The 22,688-nt window shown below is 41.7% G+C and overlaps 1 protein-coding gene across 3 annotated transcripts in view; it reads right to left on the reverse strand.

Moving 5' to 3' along the window:
- The window catches only part of UGGT2 (UDP-glucose glycoprotein glucosyltransferase 2), a 77,978-nt gene that overhangs the window by 2,323 nt on the left and 52,967 nt on the right, over positions 1-22,688 (reverse strand). For 2 of the 3 annotated variants that reach the window (XM_077927719.1, XM_028728304.2), the window contains 17 exons: positions 22,413-22,544; positions 20,805-20,932; positions 20,441-20,536; positions 19,253-19,358; positions 18,421-18,500; positions 17,074-17,263; positions 14,628-14,786; positions 13,106-13,191; positions 7,631-7,715; positions 7,177-7,256; positions 5,648-5,746; positions 5,276-5,360; positions 3,571-3,753; positions 2,573-2,733; positions 2,192-2,306; positions 1,851-1,967; positions 347-491 (listed from right to left, as the gene is read on the reverse strand). In XM_077927719.1, the coding sequence (XP_077783845.1) occupies positions 347-491; positions 1,851-1,967; positions 2,192-2,306; positions 2,573-2,733; positions 3,571-3,753; positions 5,276-5,360; positions 5,648-5,746; positions 7,177-7,256; positions 7,631-7,715; positions 13,106-13,191; positions 14,628-14,786; positions 17,074-17,263; positions 18,421-18,500; positions 19,253-19,358; positions 20,441-20,536; positions 20,805-20,932; positions 22,413-22,544 (2,047 nt within the window). Of the gene's footprint in view, positions 1-346; positions 492-1,850; positions 1,968-2,191; positions 2,307-2,572; positions 2,734-3,570; positions 3,754-5,275; positions 5,361-5,647; positions 5,747-7,176; positions 7,257-7,630; positions 7,716-13,105; positions 13,192-14,627; positions 14,787-17,073; positions 17,264-18,420; positions 18,501-19,252; positions 19,359-20,440; positions 20,537-20,804; positions 20,933-22,412; positions 22,545-22,688 lie in introns of those variants that run through there. The other variant, XM_077927720.1, reaches the window with a different exon arrangement.

Here is a 22,688-nt window from a genome sequence, read left to right on the forward strand (position 1 = left end):
ATCCACGAGTTGGAGGGTAATTTTCTGAAACAATGATCTCTCTGAACTCATGAGGCCTCTCTACGGGTATCAATAAAGGCATCCTTGCATGGTTCTGAGCAGAGGCGGAGCTAGCTGCTCTGGCACCTGGGGGCGGGGCTAGCGTCCCGGGGGAGCAGGGGGCGATGTCACCCCCCTTCAGGGCAGACTGCACCCCCAGCACCCTCCCTTCCTCTGCCAGTGGTTCTGAGGACCCCAGCATTGCAAATTCACCAGTCCTGATAGGCATTAAATGTTGGAACTTGCTGCTTATCACCCCCTTCCCCCCGCCAAAGGTCTTTAATGAGCAAATGTTTCTATATCTCACCTTTTTGTTGAGACTGACTCATGGTTTTCTTCTCCTTTTTTATTTGATTTATAAGCTGCTGTATTTCAGAATCATACTCTGTCCATTCAGGAACTATCCTGACAGCAGCCTCTAGTTTGGGTTCTTTGGTTTTCGGATTGTTACACTGAAATACAAATAGTACAAACAGATTATGGGTCTGTTATTGTGGTCCGGAAGTGTCACCTGGCACAGTCCTCCTACAGCTATCACTTTAGAATGGAGGAAACCCTGGGGATAAGTCACAAATAAAGGCAGAGACGACATAGCAGGGAAGCAAATCTGTTTCCCAGGTTTCAGTGTTGTCCCACTTCCCGTATCTGTTTTCCATATGGGACTCACATTAAGGCCTAAAATACACACCATTCTGGTTCCATAGCAGAATTAGAAATCGTAGCTGTGCTGACACATCAGCAGCCATACAAATTATGTTGGCAAAAAAATCCACGTATTAATACATTTCTGGAGAACAGCATGCCATGCTTTTCAATCACTGCTCTTTAGGCAGCCTGCACATCTGGATAGCATTCTTTTTTATAAACAGAACCATCTGTCACCAGCCCCCCAGGAGCCCTCAGTCCCACCATTCATCTTTTTTTAAAAAAACTGCCTCATTCCAAACAAGCTCTTCTGTCAACTTCACCAAAAGCACAAGAATGTGAATCTGATAGGGAGTCCACAGCAGACAATCTGATTCTTAAAGATGGAGATCTGATGAACAGATATAAAATTGGATAGCAATGCTCTTTTTGAAAGACATTCACACCTGTATAAAGGTGATCAACTGGAAAAGTCAAGAAAGTGTTGCTATGCAATTTTCCCTTCCTGAGACACCTTGGGTGGTAGTCATGGGTTGTATCTTGCAGATTAAACACATGTAAAGTTCAGCTGCTCAATTTTAAAAGGTAAAGGTACCCTGGATGGTTAAGTCCAGTCAAAGGTGACTGAGGTTGCAGTGCTCATATTGCTTCAGGCCGAGGGAGTTGGCGTTTGTCCACAGACAGCTTTCCAGGTCATGTGGCCAGCATGACTAAACTGCTTCTGGTATAACAGGGCACTGTGACGGAAGCCAGACCACATGGAAACGCTGTTTACCTTCACACCACAGTGGTACCAATTTATCTACTTGCACTGGCTTGCTTTCGAACTGCTAGGTTGGCAGGAGCTGGGACGGAGCAGTGGGAGCTCACCCCGTTGCGGGGATTCAAACTGCCAACCTTCCGATGGGCAAGCCCAAGAGGCTCAGTGGTTTAGACCACAGCACCAATGGAGGAAGGGCATGGAATGAGTACATGTGCTCAGTACCTCCTCCTGATATTACCATAGGGTGGATTGCAGCGTGCATTGAAGAAATGTCTCATTATCCAACAGTTTACAGCAGGACTGCCTTCAAGACACCATGCAACAGTATTCTCCTTTAGGATGGATAAAATGTTCACTATGAATGTTTATTGGGGGAGAGGGGAATTATTACAAAGTAGCTCACCAGATCAATGGTTTTAGCCTTTTTCTTGGATTCATCGCTGCACCAAGTTTCACACCACAGCCACTCTTGAGGAAGAGATTTAATGGACACCTGATGAATCATGTTATTTGGAAGATCCTGGGGGGAAAAAACACGTCACCAGTTATCATTGCTGCTGAAGTTCCAAGACACAAGCTGAATATAGTGAATAGTAAAATGTTACACACAGTAGCTAAACAGCACTAGGCCATGCTAAAAGCAAAGGGGTGTGTTTTCTTTCCTTGACACTGCTACTGTCACTGTAGCAAGAGCAAGCAAGACAATAGTTTTGTGACATACATACACCACTAGTTGCAGCATACCTGATCTAGGTTGGATAAACTGCCTGGATCCTTACTAAGGGCTTGGTATTGACCTCTAAGTCTGTCTCCTGCAGCAATCTTCCGGAACCTCTTCAGATCCACAACATACAAAGCACTATAAAAGCGACAAGTTTCAGAGCAATGTATTAAGGTCACATTTCTTTGTATCCAAAAGAAGGGTAAACATGAGGCCAGAATAAGGTCTCAACACATAAAAAGAACCCATAGAGGTTCCATGCTTTGTCTATATGTACTTCAGGGTATCCTGCTTAGTGAAATATTCAATAGAGAACTTTGGCATAAAAAATGTTTTAACTAATTTCTACATACAATAAAAAGGAGGGTGCAGAGAAGAGAGATAGGGTTGTTTAGTTCTCTTACCTAATGTGGTACTTCCTTTTTCCAAGATGTGAAGCCCAATAGCCTGACTTCCAGAAACGGTAGCCATCCATTTCTGGACGGCTATCACAGAAGGGAGTATAGCCATAGGGTGCTCCTTTCAAATCTATATCCCGGAGTTCTTTCAAGTCGCTTCTTACGATCTAAACAGTAGGAGAAACAGAGAGGATGGTGTAACGCCTACACTCTATATGATGTCATGGAATGCACGGCCAATTAAAGGTTGGAAGCAGAATTCTGGGAAAGAGCAAAGCGAGGAAGGAGGCCAGCTGTGATAACTGGGGGCAGGGAGAGGAAAAGCTGAACAGAGACTGAAGGGGGAAGGGGGGGGAGTTGGCTTTTTAAATGTTTCAAAGCTTTCTTCACCCATCTCATCAGAACATCACTGAGAATTGAACTACCATACTCTGTATGTTGAACACACATCTCTGGGACAGGTAACAGGAATCAAAGCCATTATGGAATGCAGTTCCATCCCAGCTCCCAGTTGAAAGAGGATGCCTAGCATGACCCTAGCAATGCCAAGGCCCACTTGGGGTGAAAACGTTACAAGCAAACCTTTTCATCAGTTATGGTGTCCCGAATGCTATATCCTTGATGGCAATGACTTCCCGGCCAAGTGTAAGAGCTGGGAACCCTCAATCAACAATGTAACATGGGAAAGATTTTGCCTGAACTCCAATACTCAAGTGGGGGTTGCACTTTCAAAAGCTCTTCCACAAAACCTCATCCCGGAGGAGGATTATGTTTCTGAATCCTCTCCGGGATGTGCTAGTTCTGTCTGTGCATCAAAGAGAGCATTCATATGTGCCCACTCAATGGACTAAAATGGTACAATCTAGGGTTAAACTTTAACCAAGCGAAACTGCAGTTCTGGCCTGAAGCGTAACATTCAGGCATATCAGAGACACGCTGAACCAATGCAAACAAGAACAGTCTTAGATGCATACTGTGCTTCCTTAAAAACTGGACTTTTTTACCTGATCAGCATCAACAAATATTATTTTGTCCACAGCCAACGGGAAGAGAACATCCAGAAAAAGAATTTTGTAACCCCAGATGATTCTTTGCTTTTCTGCCTGTTGATGAAGCCAGTGGGGCCATTTGTACTGCACAAGTTCATACTGGAATCCGTATTTGTTTGCCATGTGAGGGATAACTTTCTACAAGATAAAAAGACAGAAAGAAAGTTGCACACACGCTGTTGCCAAAGAAACTTGTCAAGGTCACATGGGAAACTTGAGGCAAACACTACTTCCAAGACAATTCCCAGCTTCACATTTTCCCTGGGGATGTCTAAATCAAGAATGGCCTACTTATTAGCAGCCATTCCATCCCAAACACCAGTCAGAGAACAATCCAACCCCCATTCAGATGGTCAACATATTGTGATAATCTTGGCAATCTCCTAACAGTACATGCTTCCCAAGTATGGTACACATATGCTCAGATTTGCCTGGGTGAGAGGTTTGAGTAAAAAACACTGTAGAATTGCAGGTGGAAAGTCAATTTATGAAACAATGCAACTGTTTGACATGAAGATTATTGTAAAAAATGTTTGAAAAAATTAACAGAGCAGAATTAATGTGCTTCCTGAAATATGACTAGTGTTTGGGAAATTATATATAATGAAATGAAAAGGATGTTTAAAATAACCTTTGTAAAAAAAACAACCCAGAAGCTTTTCTTTTGGGAATTATAGGGACAGAACTAGCTAAATGTATAGAAATTTATTTATGTATGCTACTACAGTGGCAAGAATGTTACTTGCCCCAAAATGGAAAGAAGCAGAAGTCCCAGCAAAGGAAGAACGGATGCAAAAACTTATGGAATATGCAGAAATGGTAAAACTTACCAGAAGAAGAAGAAATCAAAATAACATTTTTTATATATATAAAAGAATACAGATAAATTATAAACAGATAAAAACACTGGCAGGATTATTGTAATAACCTGCAGTTTCATAAGAGTATATATTTAAAAGAGATGAATAAATGAGCAAATTAAGTTAATTTGGATATGCAGAAGATATTAAAAACAAATTTATGGAACTGCAGAAAGAGGGGAAAGGAAGTTTTGAAATGTCAAAATAATTGTAAAATTAGTGAAATGTATAAAATTAGTGAAATGTATAAACTTGAAAAGTACAAATAGAAATGCATAAAACCTTTTTTTTAAAAAAAGCCTAACTGCACTTAGCTATGATGTTGATGTACCCCTTAACTGTGACCGAAGGGAACATTTGTGATCCCACAGCTCAATCTTAAACTGCAGTTCAGGCATCAGCCTATTATGTAATAAGTGGCCCTGATCCATCCTTTCCTGCTCTATAGTTAAGAATCATAGAAGAACCAGATCTTATTAGCTGCAATGAGACACTTTCAATTTACCAAACCTTTTGTGAAATAAAATTGCTCAGAACTGGATTTTACTCAAGGAAGAGTTTTAAAAGTTACAAATTGACCTGACAGAATTGAAAGCACAGACAATGATGACAAATGTCTCTCTCAAAGGCCATCTAGACAAAGGTCACATTTTAAAGTTGAAAAATGCATGCTGATGTTACTATATATAAGTTTTGATTTGTGATCTCAAAATACTGACATCTTTCTGCTAACAAGAGTCTGCTATTATTTTCATGGCTCACAAAAGTTTTTAACTTAACAGGGAGATAAGTGTACTTACTTTAAATGTTGGTGACAGATAATTTTTCAGAAACCAAAATTTAACCGGTGTCTTGGTGTGGCGCAGAACTGAGAGCATCATTATTCTGGAGAGGGGGGAAAATCTCATCAGTTAACATATTAGCATATGCACAGCAAAACATTGCCACAGAGATGCCGGAAGGTAATTTGATATTTGAGATCTTTACAACTGGAAATAAAAAATCCAGTAACAAGCCTCTTAAACTACACATGTCTTGCTTATACTGCTCATGCAACTCGCCCCCAGCACTCAAAAGCTCCATTTTAAATACTTCACTCCACTTTCAAAGTTAAAATACAGAGGAAAAACACAATCCTATCCTAAAATAAAACAACGAAAAGAATCAGTTACCTTAAAAACCGTTCGTACAAATGGCCGGAAGCAACAGAAAAGATATTTAACATATCCATTTTCTTTTCGTTCTCCGCTTTTTGAGTCCCTCCTGTAGAACTTCAAAAAGAGCATTATTCAGCTGGCATTTAAGAGTGAACATCAAGACAAAAGAAGAAGAAAAAGGAGGAAGGCACAAGAACCCAGAAAAGTCTGCAGAACACTGTTTTACTGCCCCAAGACGTGGCCCTTCTCGGTTGTGTTGCCCAAACCGTGCAATAATGTCGCCAGGGGAGGACTCGGCTGCTGCTGAATTTAACGTATTTTCAGAACCATGTGAAGAAATTTATTTTTTGTCCAGGACTTTTTAATTTTATTGAATATGTTTTTATCCCTTCTTTCCTCCAAGGCACCCTCACAAAAGACCATGTGAGGTAGGTTAGGCTGAGAGGTTGTGACTGCCCAAGGCCACTCAGTGAAGTTCATGCCAAGTGACGATTTGAACCTCGTTCTCCTGCCCCAATCATAGAATCATAGAATCATAGAGTTGGAATAGACCACAAGGGCCATTGAGTCCAACCCCCTGCCAAGCAGGAAACACCATCAGAGCACTCCTGACATATGGTTGTCAAGCCTCTGCTTAAAGACCTCCAAAGAAGGAGACTCCACCACACTCCTTGGCAGCAAATTCCACTGTCGAACAGCTCTTACTGTCAGGAAGTTCTTCCTAATGTTTAGGTGGAATCTTCTTTCTTGTAGTTTGGATCCATTGCTCCGTGTCCGCTTCTCTGGAGCAGCAGAAAACAACCTTTCTCCCTCCTCTATGTGACATCCTTTTATATATTTGAACATGGCTATCATATCACCCCTTAACCTCCTCTTCTCCAGGCTAAACATGCCCAGCTCCCTTAGGCGTTCCTCATAAGGCATCGTTTCCAGGCCTTTGACCATTTTGGTTGCCCTCCTCTGGACACGTTCCAGTTTGTCAGTGTCCTTCTTGAACTGTGGTGCCCAGAACTGGACACAGTACTCCAGGTCACTCCTAATCACCTCTAGCACCTTGGCTCTCTTTAGAAATCTTCACATTTTAAAACTGTTCTTTCTTTCCTGGTCTGGCTGGAAGTAATACACTCTGGCTGCTCTGCTCATTTTAATGTCCCTGTGTTATCATTCTGCCCATTCAAAAATCTTTGCTACTTGTTCTGGGAGCCTGAAGAATGGAGTAATAAATGTCCACAGTGAAGAAACTTTCTGCATCAGTTGCTCCTAATAAAATTGATATTGTACTATGCATTGCTGCTTTTGAAGATATGCATGATCAACAAAACTGCCTGTGTTTCTGGACTTTTCCTGGGAGGGGGGCAATGGCTACGGGGACCATCATGGTAAATTTCAGCACTGCAAAATGCAACACTACACTGCTGTACATAAAATAAGGTTTAACATCTTCATTGAGGAAGGCTCAGTTTCTTCTAAGTAAACAGCCTTCAATTCCCCAAAAAGGAAAATCAAATGTGCTGGTTTGCCCGAATGCAAACAAGCCAGTTTACCTAATCATGAAATCTTCCTCTTCTTCCGCTGCCCCATCACTCAAGAGGCTTTCATGAATTTCATCAGGCTTTTTCTGCACCTACACATGAGAACAAATTGAGTTGTCAACAGACAGCACCCACCAGGCACCATTACAGTTGGTTTTCAAACACCTCAGTTCTCGAATGTTTTAGCTCCTGAACGCCGCAAACCTGGAAGTGACTGTTCTGGTTTGCGAACATATTTGGAACCCGGATGTCCGATGGGGCTTCCGCAGCTTCTGATTGGCTGCAGGAGCTTCGTGCAGCCAATCAGAAGCTGCACTTTGGTTTCCAAATGTTTTGGATGTCAAATGGACTTCCGGAACGGATTCCGTTCAACTTCCAAGGTATGGTTCCATGCCAAACTAACCTCACCGAAAAGAAAGAAATGAAACATAAAATTGTTCTCATAAGTTTTTATTAGCATACATACCTGGACTCTGATGATTTTGCTGCTGAAACTATTTAGTACCACAACAACCTCTTCTGAAACTTCAGAAGAATCAGTTCCTTCGTGCCTAGGAGGAGGGAAAAGTTAAGTTATTTTAACTTCAGATTAGGAAAAAACCCACTTCTTTTTTAATCACAACATAAAGAAGTAGAATGTTTTGCTCAGATGAGAATGAAAACTGCCGGTTCACAGCATGGTTTGTACCAGCTTACTAATTTAGGAAGTTTTCCACATTTATATGCTTCCAGCAGAGGCTGCTGGCGGAAGGATAAATTTTGGGGGAAGGTCATATCAATTTAGCAAGCAAGTTGGTTCAACAAAGCATAAATCAATACGGTGCTATTATGCTCAACAGCTGAGTTCCAGAGCTAAAGTCTATCTACTGGAGGCCACCTGGCACGAAAACCCATGCTTCAGCTATCAGTTATCCACAAGCTACAGGCTCAGCGTCTTTAAAAGCTAATTCTAAATGCAAAATATGCAGTTGTACCTTCATTGAATGAATAATCCTAATCACACTGGAAAGCAAAAAGTGGCTATTTGGAGAACTGTTGCCAAGTCTCTGAAGCCTAGTTGCCAATACCAATCTCTCCCCTCGAGTATCTCTGCATGCAAAAGACTGGCTTCTTGCACAAAAGACAACTTACTGATTCAGCCTCAGTAGAGCTCCCACTCCGCTTAAGGCATTCTTAGAAAAGAAGCCAAAAACTATCTGGTAATCTCTTGCAAATATCTGGGCCCTTCTCAGCAAGCCTTCAGAATGATTCTTCCTAAGGCAAGCATGTCTAGAATATCACCAACAGACACACCGCAAAAGAAGATGTCAAAACCAGCTTTAAGACATTGACTAACAGCCAGAAACACTTCTTACAATAAAGGCAACTTCTCCTGTGGTTGTAATCTATCGGCAATTGTATCCAACGTCACTCTGTTTTAGGAAGCAAGACAGGCTGCAGACCGGACAAACATAAACAGACAGCATTTTGTTTATTTGCTCCCCAGTACGTAGATATTCCAATATGCTTAGTTTACTTAGTTGCCAAACCAAGATTTATAGTTCTGCAGGGGAAAGGAACAGACAAGCATTGCTAACCACTGCACCTGGAATTCATTCATTTTATTTGTATGTGGCTTTTCCACCCACCCACCCACACACACACACACACACACACACACACACCCATATCCAAAGTAGCTTAAAACATAGTAACATTTCAAGCAAACACTACAAAAACCATTTCAAAGCAAAAACAATAGCATAGTAACAAACTATAATTTTGATTATATATTTTGTGGTTTTATATTTTGATTTTGTTCTGTGAACCACCCTGAGACTTTCCAGGTATAAGTAAAAGGTAAAGGTACCCCTGCCCGTACGGGCCAGTCTTGACAGACTCTAGGGTTGTGCGCCCATCTCACTCAAGAGGCCGGGGGCCAGCGCTGTCCGGAGACACTTCCGGGTCACGTGGCCAGCGTGATGAAGCTGTTCTGGTGAGCCAGCGCAGCACACAGAAACGCTGTTTACCTTCCCGCCAGTAAGCGGTACCTATTTATCTACTTGCACCCGGGGGTGCTTTCGAACTGCTAGGTTAGCAGGCGCTGGGACCGAGCAACGGGAGCGCACCCCGCCGCGGGGATTCGAACCGCCGACCTGACAATCGGCAAGTCCTAGGCGCTGAGGTTTTACCCACAGCGCCACCCGCGTCCCCTTTCCAGGTATAGGGCAGTATATAAATTCAAACAACAACAACAACATAGCAAAACAAAAACATGCCAAAAAAACCCCACATTTCAATACTATAGATATAATAAGATTACAGAAACCATATGCAGCATCCAACAGCAAAAATAACCAAGGAATTTCGCCTTAGGCATTGACTGTGTTCAGACATAATGCTAAACCGTTGCTTGGAACAAGGGTGGGAAACTTTCTTTTTCTGTTGAGGGTTGTGTTCCCAAGGGGGTCATCTGCCAGCAGCAGTTCGCTACTGGTGGGCAGGGCTAACACCAAAAGTGGGCAGGGTCATCTCCCCCTTTCCTCCCTGATCAGCAGGCTGCTTGGGGCCAGGGAACAAATTGCCCTTGTCAGAGGTCTGAACTGATCACTTGCTGTGGGTTCCCCCCTCTCCTTCCACTGCTCCATCTGTTTGCTGTTCCCTACCATTTCCCCCACTCCTTTTTCTGGCTCCAGGATTTGCACAACCATAGGAAATTAGGCAGTTGTCCACCAAACATTTAGCGACAGCATGGAAGGAACAAGCTGCAGCAAACCATTGGGCTCACACACTCATTCAGTGCAGCTATGATGAAGAATTCTTAACTGTTCACTTGCCATTTTCATTAACCACATTTTAGTGTGTTCTCTGAACCCTGAACTACGGTCAGTGTTAACGGTTTGTAGTTGGCTTGTTTCATGCAAGACATAGTTAATCTTAACTACAGTTTGCCCAGCTATGCCCCTATCTGGACAGGGATGGCCAAACTACTGTTGTCTATGCTTTGGTAACCTCAATGTTAGATTACCGCAATGCGTTATACATAGGGCTGCCTCTGAAAATGGTTCGGAAATTTCAGCTAGTGCAGAATTCAGCTGCCGGGTTGCTCACCAGAGCAAGATGGTTTCAGCATATTACACCGATCCTGGTCTGACTGCACTGGTTACCAATTAGTTTCCTGGCCCAATGCAATGTGCTGGTTTTGACGTATAAAGCCTTAGACAGCTCAGGGCTGCAATACCTCAAGGACCGTCTCTTTCCATATGAACTGACCCGGACCCTGAGATCATCTTCTGAGGCCCTCCGTGTGCCTCCTCTTTAAGAGGTCTGTAGGGTGGCAACACGAGAATGGGCCTTATCTGCAGTAGCTCCCCATCTGTGGAATGCTCTCCCCAGGGAAGTTTGCATGGCGCCTTCATTATATATCTTTAAGCACCAGGCAAAATTGTTCCTTTTTAACCAGGCCTTTGGTTGAGCTGATTGACATCCTATGCCCTTTTAGAACGTGGTCTTTTATTTCTTTGGGGTGTGTTATTGGGTTGTTTCTATTTTGATTATATATATTGTTGTTTTATATTTTTATTTTATCCTGTGAACTGCCCTGAGACCTCCAGGTATAGGACGGTATATAAACTCAATCAATCAATAATATAATTTCTTTGTTGAGACAATGGAACAAGCTGTGGTTAAGTAAAAATGGAAACTCCTCCTTGCAACTGTGACAAGGATAGGAGGGAATGCGCAAGCCAAAGTTGTGGCTCGTTCTCTTCTATCTGTTTACTATATTCCTGTAATACATATTTGACGTAGTTCTTGGGTCTCTAATAGATGGAAGTCCCCACAACCTTTAGACATGACTCCTTGCCTCACAGCCAGCAATGGGAAAGAATAGAAAGGACTCAAATGTCCAAACGACCTAAGATCCTGGTGTTCCTTCAGTTTAAGCACCCATTTTTATCTTGTTCCTTAGATAGTTAAATGTCAGTGCAAAAGGATCAGTTTGACAAACAGCACTGAAGGTAACACCCATGTCATCAGCTGCAGCTGGGGTCCCGGGTTTGGTAACAAAAGGAGACAAAAATACCCATGACTTCAATTCATGAATTCATATTATTTGTACAGCCTTCAATTTGAGAACAACAATATGGTATCTCCTTCTAAAATCTTACCAATTTTTAAACGTTCAATCATTTATAACACTTAAGAGAGCTGCATTACTTTTGTGGAGGAGCGTTGCTTGATTACTGAGCATCACTGTCAAAGGGTTCGCTTATTTTTAAACATCTTTTAAACAATGGCAGGTTCACTTATTTTAAAAATCCATTAAAAAGCTTGGGGCTGAAGTGAGAGATGAAACACAACACCACCCACGTCTCTTGATTAATGTAATATCAACACATATTTTAGGAAACCTACCCAGCTTTAAGATAAATTGCTCAGAATCTGGATTCCAGAAACCCCGGTTTATTGCTTTATTTTATTTTCCAAGCCAGCATCCTTCATACAATTACCTGAAAGTAAGACCCATTGAACACAGTGGAACTTACTTCTGAGTAGACACATATTTACCGTCTTTCATTATTAGAGCATTTTTATCCTCCTCTTCTAATACAAATGTACAAAACAATAAAAAGCTATCAATAGACAGGGTCAGGATTTAAACAACAATAATAGGGTTGCCATATTTCACAAAGTATAAACCAGGAAACCCCAAATGTTGTTTATTTTTATTTTTACAAAAGTGCCAATTGACTTGCCTAAGATCCAGGACAATAATAAGGAACAAATTTACATATGTAGGGATATCGATTTAAAGAATGAGCAATTTAATCTCTAAATGTTATTGTAATCACCCCTCAAACACAGAATTCTTTGATAACCATCTACCCTCTCAGCTGAAGCCATTGTTTGAAAGAGTTCTGCTTCTTTTGTCAAATATTCCCCAGACCACCAGCTTTTGTGGAGTTCAGCAGCCCAAATGGTGCAGGCAGTAGCATACCTGTCTCTGACCTGCAGGGTTCCTGATCCAAGCCCTGCAGTGCCTGACAGCACTATAAATAGAGAAGCACTGGATTGAACTGCAAATGAATCATAATAATTAGACTGAAATCTTGTCACTTGAGAGATGCCAAATTTAGATCTGGCGTCATCCATAGCTACACTGCATAAGAAATTCTGCTTCACAGGTGCAGCTGCTTCAAAACGATGATCGCCATCATGAATAGTGTCACCGTAAATGTCTAAATAGCAAAGGAGCTTTTTTATTTTATTAAAAAAAAAAAGATAATTTCAAGGAGGAGGTTAGTAACCTGAATACCAATGTATTTCTTTTTAAAAAAACAGATCGTTTAGTGCATCCAGAAACCAGCCTACCGTTATGTTTAATTCCAATAAATTCTATCGGATTTAGTGCACTTCTTCGTCAATTGCATGGTGGTTATGCATGTGCTTTAAATAATAAGCCCAAATTCTGTACCAAGAAAAGCTGAACTCTGCAACATAAAATAAACGAGTAAGCAAATCTGCATATGTTTGTTTCTGTTAATTTCCTCCGTTTCTGAAATTATCTTTCCTTATTTAAAAAAGTGAGGATGCTAAGGATGTTAAACTCCCTCTTTATACCCGTTATGGAATTTTTATTCCTGTGATTTTAAACCTTTTTGCAGTAAGACACTGTAGTCATGTAACATTCCTAAGTCTTGTAGCCTGGGACGGTACTGTTAAGACTGCCAAATTCCCAATTCAGATGAAGTGAGAAGAATGTGAATTCTTCCAAAGGCTTCTCTTTGAACCAGGACGGTTTGGTGAACATCATTCCTTCAGAAGATGCAAGGAGCAAAACACCTAGTCAGACTGTGCTGTTGCAAACAGTAGAATGAACAGTTGTGTTGATGCCCGAATTTTTCTCTGCAGCAGTTCCAGCGACCGCCACACCATTAGCAAATGTCATGTTATGACTTACCTATATATTTGGTAGATTTCTTCGGATCTTCCTTCACGTAGTCTCAAAATCCAAGCACCTGGATTTGCTTTCAACTGAAAATAACCCTACAAAGGAGGAAAACAAAACAAAATGAAAATATTGCTTTGAAAGCAGGAGGGGAGTACACTTTCTTTGTAAACAGTGGCTGTGTTCTACAAAGCCTAGCCTGCTCCCAGATTTGCCTGTTCTTCTTCCCTGAGTGTAGTCCAGGAAGCAGAGTTTGGAAGCTCACTTCTGTCTTACTTGGCCTGTAGCCAGTCACATTGTCTAAATCTGACAACCAGCGGTTATAGTTTTTGGAACAAGCCAACTTCAAACTATGGTTGATCAAGCTGGTTTGTTTTAAACAAACCAGTGTTAACATTAATCATGGCCCCTTTATAGAACTGTAAAGATCACTTAGAGCAGGCATGGCCAAACTTGGCCCTCCAGATGTTTTGGGACTACAACTCTCATCATCCCTAGCTAACAGGACCAGTGGTCAGGGATGATGGGAATTGTAGTCCCAAAACATCTGGTGGGCCAAGTTTGGCCATGCCTGACTTAGAACCTCTGGGAAAATTCTACTCATGGCACCACATCCTACATAATATTATGGGACAGTGACCTGAAAACAGAGCATTTTTCTGCTATTGCCCCTGTGTTTGCATGTAGAATGAGTCTGTAGGAACCTCAAGCTCATGAAACCCTTGACTCCTTAAAAGAAATTCTGCTGGTGCAACCACAAACAGAAGATTAGAAGCTTCCATTCCATTTTTTTATTAAACAGTTTAGTGTTGGGTCATAGGATCACAGAATTGTAGAGTTCAAATGGACACCAAGGGTCATCCACTGCAATGGAGGATCTATATCCTAAACCAGGGGTCAGCAAACTTTTTCAGCAGGGGGCCAGCCCACTGTCCCTCAGACCTTGTGGGGGGCTGGACTATATTTTGAAGGGGGGGGGGAATAAACAAATTCCTATGCCTCACAAATAACCTAGAGATGCATTTTAAATAAAAGCACAAATTCTACTCATGTAAAAACACCAGGCCCCACAAATAACCCAGAGAGGCATTTTAAATAAAAGGACACATTGTAGTCATGTAAAAGCATGCTGGTTCCTGGACCATCCACGGGCCAGATTTAGAAGGCGACTAGGCCAGATCCAGCCCCGGGCCTTAGTTTACCTTCCCATGTCCTAAACTGTGGTCACACTTAACTATAGCTCACAAAAACATGACATAACAATGTTAGGAAGTTGGCTTGTTTTAATAAACCATAGTTAAGATTAACAGCAGTCTGTTCGTGTTCAGATGCAACACTAAGCTGTAGTAAGTCAAAAGCTGAAGCAAAATCTTCAGCTTGTCTGAAACCGCCATATTGTACCATTATAATTAACCATTTCTGGGCCCAAAAGAATAAAAGAATCAAATAATAATGGGACAGTTGTGTTTAGGTAGGCAATAATAAGCATTTGGTCAAATAAAGTATTCCCTCACCAGGCTTAGCCAGAACCTACCAGATTGGCCATCACAATGGTATCAACTTTAACAGGATTTTTCCTAGTTCCCAAAGTGAACTGCAGTCCGTGAGTCGGCTGTCTAGTGGCTACATCAAAACAATGTCCTTCAAGCAACAAATACTCCAGCTCATACTCTGCAGAAACAACACTCTCAACCTGTGAAAATGCACAATTTCATTGGTTTAGAATTCCAGAAATTAGGGAGTGGGAGGCATATACGGATAGTCAAACATTTTGGCTATGGACCTGTGCAGAAGGCTCAATCTTACTGAACGCATTAGATCTGATTCAACCTTGCTTCCACTGTATTTAAGCTCTGTCCTTTCTAATAAGGCAGAAGGAGGGGAAAGGGTCCCTTCCCCCAGCTGTCCAATAATTAATTAATTTTGCAGCAGCTACGATTTCAACTGACATTCAGTTTTTTACCCAGAATTCATTATGCTTCTTTTAGGGAGTTTGCTTCTCTTAAGAAGCTAGGAACATGGGGTGCCGCCGTATACAGTGGTACCTTGGTTCTCAAACGCCTTGGTTCCCAAACGCCAAAAACCCAGAAGTGTTCTGGTTTTCGAACGTTTTTCAGAAGCTGAACATTTGATGCAGCTGTCAGCTATTGTTTCCAAGGTGCCTGCACCAATCAGAAGCTGCGCCTTGATTTTCGAACATTTCAGAAGTCAAACAGACTTCAGGAACGGATTAAGTCTGGTGCGTTTGTTTTTGCTATTTATTTTGCGTTTTTGTTTTTAATGCTTTTTTGGTTAATTTGTTTTTGGGACTGTGGAACCCGGTTCAGCTACTGGTTGATTGATTGTGCGGAAATGGATAAAAGCCCCCCATCCAAACAATGACTATCATCTGTGCAGGTAAGAAAAAAAATGTAATTTTTATTTTTATCATATACAATACTGCCTTATTTATTTTATACTACAGTACATTGATTGCTTTCATTTTATGGATCAATGGTCTTGTTAAGATAGCAAAATTCATGTTAAATTGTTGTTTTAGGGGTTGTTTTTTAAAGTCTGGAACAGATTAATCTGTTTTGCATTACTTTCTATGGGAAAGTGCGCCTTGGTTTTGGAACGCTTTGGTTTTGGAATGGAATTCCAAAATGGATTAAGTTTGAGAACCAAGGTACCACTGTACTGAGTCAGACCATTGGTTCATTTAAATCAGTATTCTCTACACTGACTGGTAGAAGCTCTCCAGGACTTCTAGACAGAGTTGTCTACCAGGGGATGCTACCTGGAGATGCTAGGAAACTTCTACTACTGAGCTAAGGGCCATTCCTCTACTGCTTTTTGGCACTGTATGCCAATGAAGAAGAAGAAGAAGAAGAGTTTGGATTTGATATCCCGCCTTTCACTCCCCTTCAGTAGTCTCAAAGCGGCTAACAATCTCCTTTCCCTTCCTCCCCCACAACAAACACTCTGTGAGGTGAGTGGGGCTGAGAGACTTCAGAGAAATGTGACTGGCCCAAGGTCACCCAGCAGCTGCATGTGGAGGAGCGGAGACGCAAACCCGGTTCCCCAGATTACGTGACTACCGCTCCTAACCACTACACCACACTGGCTCTCAATGCAGCAAATTTCAGTGGTAGCTTTCCTTATTTACTACTCTTTGTCCAAATATATTAAAAATGAATTGCACAACAGGGCTGACTCCATGATCTTCAGGGTTCCCAGATAGAAAATGTTAGCTTTATTGTTTTAGACCTAGATGGACCCTGCCTAAAAAGTGATTAATCCAAAATCCCCTGTCACGTTTTCATTTTGGTGGGGCCCTAAGCTTGTTAGCCATTAGTGGCTAGACAGTTAGGATGAGGAAGCTACGGTACTCTTACAAAATGATTGAATACAAAAATACTCATCCTTAGGCAAAAATAAACCCATGCCAAAATAATGGAAACAAAGCAATGTTCTTTGTAATATAAGGAGAGGCAAAATACATAAATGTGTGTAACTCAGCAGGACTCCTGGTTTATTGACACCAACTCGTTCTACCACCAATACAAAACTTCTTATACTGTGAGGCAAGTGTTTCAAAAACAGTCTATGATGAGCTATAGAAAAACAGACCCAGAACTTACACCGTAAAGGCATACAGTGCAACTGCAAACCTTTAGGTATGCTGTAAAGATGTCTGAAAATAGAACAATTCACTATTTAAAAACATTCACACATCAAGTTATGTCTTCTGCTCCTTCTTGGTTAGTACACATTCAAAAAACTTCTTTTGTCACTAAATCTACCTGATTTATCTATCTGATTGTCACTAAATGTATCTGAAACAGGGCAAAAGTTATTTTTCTTGAGGCATTTTTGGCCTGCAAGACCTAAAGAAAACACAAATCCTGAATGTTTTTGTAAAGGGAGGGGAGAATTATTAATTTGTCAGTCATGCATTTGTGCAATTCCTACGCGTACATTTAGAAAACAGTACTTACATCTTTCAAATAAATGTTATCAAGGTCATAAGAACTGTTCACCGCTTCAACCAGCCAGCTTTCTGGAGTGATCATGTTGAGGGTCAGGAGAGGGGATTCTGGCATTTCAAAGAAGTTTGCTCCCGGTGCGAGAGGAAAGGAACCACTGGCTCCTGAAACAAGTTCGGGCTCCAGAACAAAACGATAAAAACTACAGCAAGGATACAAATGTCAGCGTTAAAGGGAAAAGAGCAGAAAAGGAAGGGCAAGATGCAACTGAAAAGTTTGCAGAACAACTTTTTTAAAACACCTTCGAATCCTCTGATCCTATTTTATACATTCATCATTGCCGAGCACGCAAATGCTGCTATTTTTGAAGCAGCTAATCCACAAGCGACAAGACAGTGTAGGAGATCTTTCGCACCCTTTCTTTATTTTTAATTTCCACAGGCTTTATAGTTCTTCTAGCTCAGGTCGGATTCCTGCGCCACAATTACCAGCCGAGCCCTCAACAAACACATTCTCTTCACTGTCAACACGTGCCAAGAACGCGGCCGGTGTTACCAGCCCTTTGAGAAACAGAACACGCAGCTCAGGACGCCAGCATTAGCCAGCTGAATGCGACAGCCCTATTATATAGGGCAAGTGAACAAGCCCTTCAAAAACATGAGGCACACAATGATTAATTTTCCTGCCCAGAACCCATTTTATGCCTGGGAGAAAGCAAATACAAGTCACAGAAAACTCATAATATTGTAACAAATGATCTAATTATTTTGGCAAAAGGAAAGGGCTTCCTGGCTGTTGGTTACACGGCAGAAAGCAAATACAGCAAAAATGATAAATAAATGGTAATATGATGAGCTCCGATAAGCGATTCCAATTATAAAGTGATTACAATTATAAGCTCTCTTTCTATGAGGATATACTTTGCTTAAAGGACCATTTTTCTGCATTAATACCCACTAATGTTCTATAAGCACCAGCACCAAGCGACGAGTTGCTGAATTTATGCTAAGCATGTTTCTAACAGAGTGCAGTCAACCAATGTGCACATTTATTTAAGAATTCAGAGAAGCAGGAAGTGGGTGTTAATGCCTGGGTACATGAAAGGACTGGAAGATCAAGTATTTGTGGCAATACTTGCAAAATTACTCACAGTAATTCCAGACAGAAAGAAAGGAAGATTTGGAGAGAAGGAAAGTTGCAATCGAGAAGCAGCAGAGTGGGAAAACGTAAATGAGACTAGCAGAAGATTGTGGAATACTCACTGCCTAATGAGTAAAGTCATTAGGCAAGGCAACTACTTCTAAGTGGGAACCATATTATGGGGCACATTTCATTAATAAACTTTCACGTGCTACTTACCTTTTCAAAGGTGCCTCTGACAGCTTGAATCTACAGTTCATAAACAGCCTCAGTTTCATGTTGACAACCTGACCAAGGAACTAACAGAAACAATTCTTGTATTAACGAAATTGTTTTGTGTGGGATTTTGCCCTATCCAGAATTAAGCACAACAATTTGCATGGGGCAACAACGTACCGTAATTCCCGACACTTTCATTGTACATATAAATTTATTTGTTTGCAACTTTTTATACCATACTCAAGTGCAACAGAAGTTTCCCCAGCCACTCTGGGTGGATCTCAACAGAATATTAAAAACTTGATAAAACATCAAACATTAAAAACTTCCCTAAACAGGGCTGCCTTCAGATGTCTTATAAAAGTCAAATAGTTGTTTATTTCCTTGACATCTGATGGGAGGGCATTCCACAGGGTGGGCGCCACTACCAAGAAGGCCCTCTGTCTGGTTCCCTGTAACCTTACTTCTCACAGTGAGGGAACCGCCAGAAGGCCCTTAGAGCTGGACCTCATTGTCCGGGCAGAACGATTGGGGTGGAGACACGCCTTCAGGTATACTGGGCCAAGGCCGTTTAGGGCTTTAAAGGTCAGCACCAACACTCTGAATTGTGCTTGGAAACGTATATATATACATAATCATCTTATGAAGGAGGTTAGCTTAAAAGAGAGAAGTGGCCCAAAGTCACCCAGTAAATTTCATGGTCAAATGAGGATTGGAATCTGGTTTGTGTTCTCTCTCTCTCTCATCACCCCCCAATAGCATTCTGCACTACACAGATCTTAACTAAATCACAAAGCGGGAATTGCATGCAAGAAATCAATAATGATCTTACAATCAGTAAATGTGACAGCTTCTGTGCTTCTCTCGACAACGGGTCTACAATGCCAACAACGTCAAAGAAGGGTTCGCTTTTCTGCTCTGGATCTATCTTTAGTACACTGTGGGGAGGAAAATACACCCAATGTTGAGCAAGGTATATAAAAGGGCAAGTATGATTTGTAGGGATGGCATACACTGGAATTTTATAATATAACCCTTTTGTGTTTTTAGAAAGCATGCTCTGGTTCAACAGATGTCCCATCACTTCATAACACACAGCCGATGGCGGGAACTACCTCCAGAGAAAACTATTGTGTCAAGTGGAGGTTTACATCGCACAATTACAAAGTATTTCTTGAAGTGATGGGATATGACTTAAAAACAGAACCACAATATCAACAGGTTTCCGAACTGAAGAATTTGGGAGAAACTAAAGAAAGGGACTTAATCTCAGTTGCCACACACAGAATTAATAATTACAAAACAACAGAGAAATCCCCCAAACTCCAGTCATTAAGGCATGTCAGAATGTAGCAGTTTATCCATTTCTGAAAGCCAGGCTTCATAGGAGTTCTGACTGATGTGTTACCAGAACCTTTATTAAATACATTAAGTGCAACCCACAACAAAATGTTGCAGCTTGAAGTGTTCCTGTTTTAGTGTTTTGCGCAGTCCGCGATCCTGTCCTTCATTCCCCCTCCCATCCAATTCCCCTGCCAATAGTTTGTCAGCATTTCATGGACTCTGAACATGCTCAGTTTTCATCGGGCTGATGATTATTTTTTTTGCAGGGGGGGGAGTCCCCCTTGAGGTCTATTTTACCACCAGTTTTTATGTACTTCTGCAAACTTCGGGCTCTGCTGATACCCCCCATTCCTGTGCACTGTCTTTGTGGTTTTGACCATGTGAGCCTATCCACACATGCCTGATCAGCAGAGATAAATGAATGCTAAAAGCAGCATCAAGAACATTTATTTTCAGCTCTGAACAACTAAATCAACTATGGTCTTAGATAGCAAGTTTTTAGATCAAGTTCTGTTCTTGGGTATACATGTGGATTGTTCATTGCCTGTACACATAATAAATCAAGTGCTAGAAAACGCTTCATTAAGTATTGAAACATCTTGTGTATCACACAGATTTCACAACGACGAATGCACTGTGGCAAAAACTAACACGCAACAATTTAGAGGCTTTTTACCTGTGCTTCTCTTTGAGAAAGTCAATATTTCGGCGGACATCACTTTTAGGCAAGGAAGAAAGAAGCGCACTCACTTTCATTGCTAAATTACTGCCGCTAAAGAAAAGAAGAAAAGGTTTTTTTCTTCAAGGCAAACAATCAGCTATATTTACCCCCTAAAATATAGACCAGGAAGTGTCACCATAACATTCTGAAGGCTTTCAAAAGACGTTAAAACTCAAATGCAAACTGTCAAATTGATTTGGATCTAAAGGAGTGAACGTCCAAAGTCGCATTGCCTTGGCTAGTGAGGAAAGCTCTAGCTACAATCCAAGAGAACCCCACAAAAATATTTTAATATAAAAAAAATTGAATGAAATATTACCGTTTACCGCCAATACCCATTTCCTTGACCAGGGCTTTGACCTTCGCTGTTGCCTTACTTAGTGTTACTTGCTCCAACAAGTCAAAGTCTTCTGCGGTCAGTTCATTTTCACGTAGAGGGCCTATTATCTGTTACAAACAAATTAAGACATTGGTGGGGATGGGGGAGGAATGCTACATTTTGCTTTTCGAGGCTTCAAACCAGCATCTGCACCTAGAATGAGCCTAGCTGCCAGTGAAACTCGACATACTTGCGTGTTATATTCTGCGCATTTTGCATGCACTCTTTCATATTGTGTCTGGATGACAAAACAAGAGTGATGATGGCACTGGTGCTTCTTTCCCCTTGTCCCCTTTAGTGTAATGTGCTGGAGCATCATCAGCCATGGGGTAGGATCCCCTGATCCAGAGGCAAGAGCACACAGTGCTGCCTTGGCAGCTAGGTGGTTCACCAATACTCTGTGCAGGCCCACTCCACACTCAGGCATGGAAATATTTCCATTATGGACAACCAAACTGGTTCAAAGTCTCACTGTAGACGGTGGCTGCATTTATTACACGATCGCTGACCTGTCAAGGTCACCACCTTCTTAGACCTAGGTGAGTATACAATTGTATCACTTCCCTGCGAAGAGGCAAGGAAGTCAGAAGTAAATGGTGCTGTGCCAGCAGCTTCCCTTTTTTATACACCATTGGGTGCTGAGACAGGATGGACTCATTCAGATGAGGGGCTTAGCTGGAGTGGTGAAGACCCATTCAAGTCCTTCTTTGTGTTCCTCCTCCGCAAGAGGTCCAGAGGGTGGCAACACGAGAACGGGGCCTTCTCTGCAGTGGCTCCCTGTCTGTGCAGTGCTCTCCCCAGCGAAGTTCGCCTGGCGCCTTCATTATACATCTTCAGGCACCAGGCAAAATTGTTCCTTTTTAACCAGGCCTTTGGTTGATCTGACTGACATCCTATGCCTTTTTAAAATGTGGCTCTTTTTGGTGGGGGGTGTTATTGGGTTGTTGTTTTCATTTTGATTACATATATTGTGGCTTTTATGTTGACCTTGTTCTGTGAACTGCCCCGAGACCTCTGGGTATAGGGCGGTATAGAAATTCAATAAATAAATAAAAATAAATAGGACCCCAAGCCCAAGTATAATGTGTTTGGGTGGGGAAATGGATCCAGCCAGCAGCCTGAATCCTGACCTCACTCAACCCCTGCAGGACGTTTCAATAATGCAACTGGGACACCAGGAGAAATGCTGTCCTTTGGGTTATTTGAAATGAAACACTGTGAGTAAAGGCTCAGAGGTTTGCAGACACCAACCATCAGCCGTTCAGCAGTGTCTGCTTACAGAAAGGAGCCAGATCTATACCTTCCTGCAAACCCTTATATATGACATCAGGTGTAGGGCATATGGGCCTGGTTTGGGGAAGATTAGGACCTTGCAGGTAAAACTAGGACCCTTCTGTGCCAAATGAGGCCCACAACCAGAGGTTCCCTACTGCTGGTTTGGAATGGTGGATAAGAAGATGTCAGTGAGATGAAAAAAGAGCAAGAGCTGGGCTTTCTCGATAAGCTGAGTGAAGTTCGTCCTACAAATGAGTTTACTTGTTTACTTACCCTGCCATTACTAACAACAGCCATTTGCCCAGGAAGCAGCTTAAGAACCTCTCGACAAAACACCTGGTGAGCCTGAATCATATCAACACCTATCGTGTTGTACTTCTTCTCAAACGCATCGTTATTCATGCCCTAGAACAGAAAAGTAACAAGATGTCTCCCAGGTCAGAAAAAGCTAAAACATCTCCCCCAAAGAGAGACTGGGTGTCAAATCCAGCCTGGCAACAGCACCTCCAAACACTTAAATCAGTTTCTCCTTGAATTCACAGTGCAACG

This window comes from Podarcis muralis, chromosome 4 (assembly GCF_964188315.1).
Source record: "Podarcis muralis chromosome 4, rPodMur119.hap1.1, whole genome shotgun sequence".
In the NCBI taxonomy this organism is placed as follows: Eukaryota; Metazoa; Chordata; class Lepidosauria; order Squamata; family Lacertidae; genus Podarcis; species Podarcis muralis.